Below are 4,443 nucleotides of genomic sequence, written 5' to 3'. Positions count from 1 at the left end.
CACAACTCTCTATTACAAATAACTGTGTCGTAACAACACACCGTTTCTCTCCTCCGGAGATTTTCCCACTGAGGAACGACAAACCATCGCCCATGGCAACATCAGTCACTACATCGCCCACGCATTCCGCACTGCGCGTCAGATGGGAAATGATTCTGGGCGACTGATCATGTAAAATCACGGTTAGAACTAAAACCTTAACATGTAGCTTATGTGTGTGTGTTTTTGTTTGTTTCTTCGGAATCAAAACGTCTTATGGGAGCAGGGTAACGTTTAGAGTTTTCTCTGGATGAGGTGGATCATGGAATCAATTAACTTCGGATACAGTGTATTTGACAAGGGGATGGGTACATGTCTTGACTGTGTGTTAGGTTTAGTAGAAGGCATGAGACTTACCTCTCAGGACATCAGTATGCACCGGTACCGATTTGAGTATGACAACGTCAACTGGACACCATCCCAGCCACCACCAGTGCCTAACACAGCTACTCGTAGCCTGGCCGGAAAAGGTACCGATATAACTCACCCTTGAGTGTGTTCATGATTTATGAGCCTTATAAGTCGACACGCAACGTAAGATACAAAGTATCTGCAGAACAGTGCTGTGTGAGAGATTTCCTGGGGCAGAGAAGGCCGGAGCCGCAACAAAATCCCATTAGGCTTGGAGGAGAAGCCCCAATCAGGATCCAAAACAATCCAGGTGCCGATAAACAACGCAGTGAGACTCTTCTGTCACAACGTTCGGCTGTGCATTTCGAAATTACCCGTCTATCATCATGTCGATACATAGATCTCCATACAGCTGTAGACGACATCTAACTGTCAATTGTTAACATTTCTTTTCAACGAGCTGTCTATAACAGAGCATGAGCTGCGTGTAGTTGTGTCTAGTCTATCTCTCGGTTCTCCCCTTGCTACGTCGGATGAGCGACGGTATCCAGTAGATCAGTAAATATTGAGAGTTGAAAAAGAAAGATAGTATCCAGCTTTTACAGGCAACATTTAATCTTTTTTTTCACAACAGTCGACAATCGCCAGACGTAACAAAAATATTCCTTTCAAACCCCGTGTCACATCGATTGAACCCAAGGCTACGTTGGACTGACTTTCTTTTGATGATAGGTTTTCCCTTCCTGCTAGGAGACATCAAAGTCGCTGTGGCCGACAGTTTTGCTGCAGATATCAATGATCACAGTCATCATGAACATAATCATTTCTGAATTATACCTCGTTTGACCTATTTCATTTAAGAACATAGTACATGATGGCTTCCAGATCTCCTGGGTATTATAAAATTAACGTTCATTAAAAGATTTCCCATAGTAAGGAAAGGTTACTGGTTGGTATTATTTCAGGTTATTGCTAGAGGATAAGCTATAAAGCAGACATAAATGCGGGGGTGTGTGGGCGTGCGCAAAGCCTGGTGACAAACCTGTCCCGCAGGGAAGGGACACATACAGGCCCGGACAGTGAGAGGATGTGTTACACAGGTTAGCCATAGTTGCAATCGAGGTAATGCGAAATTCTATGAAGACCTTCCATGGAAGGCAGCTCAAAATAGGTCAATGGGCTGTAATTGAATTGGTGTCAAAACAGCCGCAACGGAGAATCTGCTGGTTAGGCCGCGCGGGGAAGCGGTGTGTTGTACTGACGCAACTTCGGATGGCATTTCAGCACCACAGTTGTCACCACGAACCGTATAAACGGGTCCACTGTTTGCGCTCCGTTAATACTGGTACCCTCATCAACACAATAATGCTCTATGACTTACATCCTAATTCATGATGATATGGATAGGTTACAGTTCGAAAACGTGAAAAACATAATTCTACTTGGTTTCACTTGAACTGCCTAATAAGCAGGTGGATGTAAATGCAACACCTTGGTAAGATTAAAATCATTAATAGCAGGTTTCGCAGCGCTGTTGACATCACTATAACGTTAAATAGATGTGCTATGACAGCCTCTTTTCAGTACTGACCATGACAAACAAGGTGTCACTCTACTGGACAATAGAACTCTTAAAACCTACATCCACATCATTAATGAGTTTAAAAAACACAACTAACCGTCCATAGATGTCAGGTTCTTTTGTGTTTCCCTTGTGCCTGGGCTGCATGAGGGCCGGACAAGGCGGTGAGAGTCCTGTCAATGCCGTATTTCCACTCCCTCAGTCACGGCTGAAACAGGCTTCTGCGATTCCAGCTGATACCATGCTCGGATGTACCATTGCAGATAGAACACAGGGGTGTCTGTTTTCTTGGAACCTCTGAATAATTTCGCCCAAGCTCATGTGCTGCTTTTGTACTCCCCATACTTTGTAGTTGTACAATTAAGCTACATGCATTTTATCTGTCAAAACAACAAGGACGAACTCAGTAATCATGAATAATAGTAATGACGAATGTATACAAAGCCGGCCCATAGGCCTCGGACATTATGCCGTCAACACATAGTTTAATAGTCGTCAACATGTCCCGTGACACTAACGTCTCAACCTTCATCTTATTAGCTTGTTTCGTTATTTTGTCTTAGTGACATGCTGATAGTCTTCAACAAAAAAGAGGTTACAGTCGTCACTACTCGTCAGCGATTGTCAATATTATGACTCCTGTGCAGAAACATTCGTCATCATGGTTCGTTATTTTGTCTCAGAAACATGGAGATAGTCATCGGAAAACTTTACAGCCGTTAATAGTGCGAGTCATGACTCCAACGTGTCAATGAGTAAGTGAGATATTGGTATGTTTATTTGGCTCAAAGGCATGAAAAAAGCCCGGCAGGGCATATTAATATCCAGAATCATATGTAGAGCACTACCAATGTATTCAAAATTGCAAAATCAAATCATGTCGTTTAACACACCTTTATACAAGTCTTCATTAAAACGTCTTTTCTGTAAAGGTTTTCATATAACTTGTGTAATGTTATTATATTTCTAGAATAAGCTCCTAAGAATCAACACACACATGTCACGCAATGCAGCCCGCACGGAAGCAGGGATTGGTGAAAAAGTTTTTGTTGAGATCGTATTTTGAGAAGTCAGATGAAGACGACAGAATGGCTGTCACTCGAGTTGACAAGTTCCTGTTGTCAATAGCTGTGATTCGATGCAGGCTGTACGTACTCCAGGTTGCTGTTGTTCCCAATTACTCTCTCTTAAATCGCAGCTCGTGCGTCAAATGGAATGACAAACTGGCCTCATTAACAACTACAACTGTGACTTGATTCTGCTGATAAGAATGGTGACGTGCTCAACATACCAAGTCTGATATCAGGCAGGGAACTTGGCGCTCTACCGAGTCATTCAACATGCGTCATGTCATTTGAAAAGTGCATAGTCGTATCAAGAGTCGTGATAATTGGCATCACATTGTCGACAACCATGGGCAAATTTTGATCACTAGAAGGCCGCCGATTTTTGAAATCGCGTATTTTATTTATTTTTATTTTCCACCTGCTTTAGATAGCTATCACGTCGGATCGGGCTCGGTAACCTGCTGACATCGATCGGTCGATCTCTGAAAGTCTCGCCGCGATAGGACTCGTTAGGCGAGTAAACGCAATGCCTTTGTTAGCGTTTATAGAGTTTAACGCCATTCACTGATTTCCTAAACTTAAGTGCAGTGCCACATTGTCCTTGTCTGTCTGCAAGCATGTCGAAACAAATCCAATTTTGTGAGATCGCAGGGCGATCACCATCTAGTGGGGGTGGGTGTGAATGTCAGGGATAGGCAAAAGACACAGAAACAATGCCGATCCCTCAGACAGAAACATTTGGTTAGAAACGTCTAAATGTATTTATATAGGAATGACGTTTTTCCATAAGCACTGTTTCAAACATGAATATTATCGCTGAGTTACTTGCGGTTAATCGGATGAACAAATGAGCATTCCAGTGGGTCTATTCACCCATCACCATATTTGGTTTACCTAATTAACTTTCATTACTCCATCATTTGTGGCATCAGCTGATTGAGAAGGAGGCACTAGATGAACCCCTAGGGTGCCTGTCGGGTACCATAGCGCCCCGGACGTTCCCAGCAGCCATCATTAAGGCCTACCCAAGAAACAGGGAAGTACATGCAGTACACTCACTGCAGAGTGGAGAGGAAGAAAAACATCATCTTGTCGGTAGGTCGAGAGGTCCTTCATCGTTGGGCCGTTTAGACACAGCTGGGAGACGGTCATCATTTAAGTGGATGTAGGACGATCAGCACTTTAAATCTAAGGACAATCGCAGCGACTTAAGTTAAGAAGATGAGTTACATACCTTGCGACATGAATATAAAAACCATTGTCTTTACATTCTTACTGGTTTAGAACATGGTATGTTGCCGCTATTAGAAAACTGTACAGTACATGCTATAAAAAAAGATCTGTGTAATTTTTCAAACATTCAATATCAAACTAAATCAAGTAAATGGCTTCATATGCTATGCA

General features: G+C 42.7%; 1 protein-coding gene across 1 annotated transcript in view; it reads right to left on the bottom strand.

Moving 5' to 3' along the window:
* The window catches only part of LOC118414736 (gamma-aminobutyric acid type B receptor subunit 2-like), a 52,603-nt gene extending 50,419 nt beyond the window's left edge, over positions 1–2,184 (bottom strand). The window contains exon 1 of the mRNA XM_035818947.1: positions 2,070–2,184. Within this exon, the coding sequence (XP_035674840.1) occupies positions 2,070–2,119 (50 nt within the window). The 5' untranslated portion in view covers positions 2,120–2,184. The remainder of the gene's footprint in view (positions 1–2,069) is intronic.
* Between the last annotated feature and the right edge of the window lie 2,259 nt (positions 2,185–4,443).

Source organism: Branchiostoma floridae, chromosome 4 (genome assembly GCF_000003815.2).
Source record: "Branchiostoma floridae strain S238N-H82 chromosome 4, Bfl_VNyyK, whole genome shotgun sequence".
NCBI classification, from domain to species: Eukaryota; Metazoa; Chordata; class Leptocardii; order Amphioxiformes; family Branchiostomatidae; genus Branchiostoma; species Branchiostoma floridae.
The sequence above is the reverse complement of the archived record's forward strand: the minus strand, read 5'-3'. Positions and strand labels throughout refer to the sequence as shown.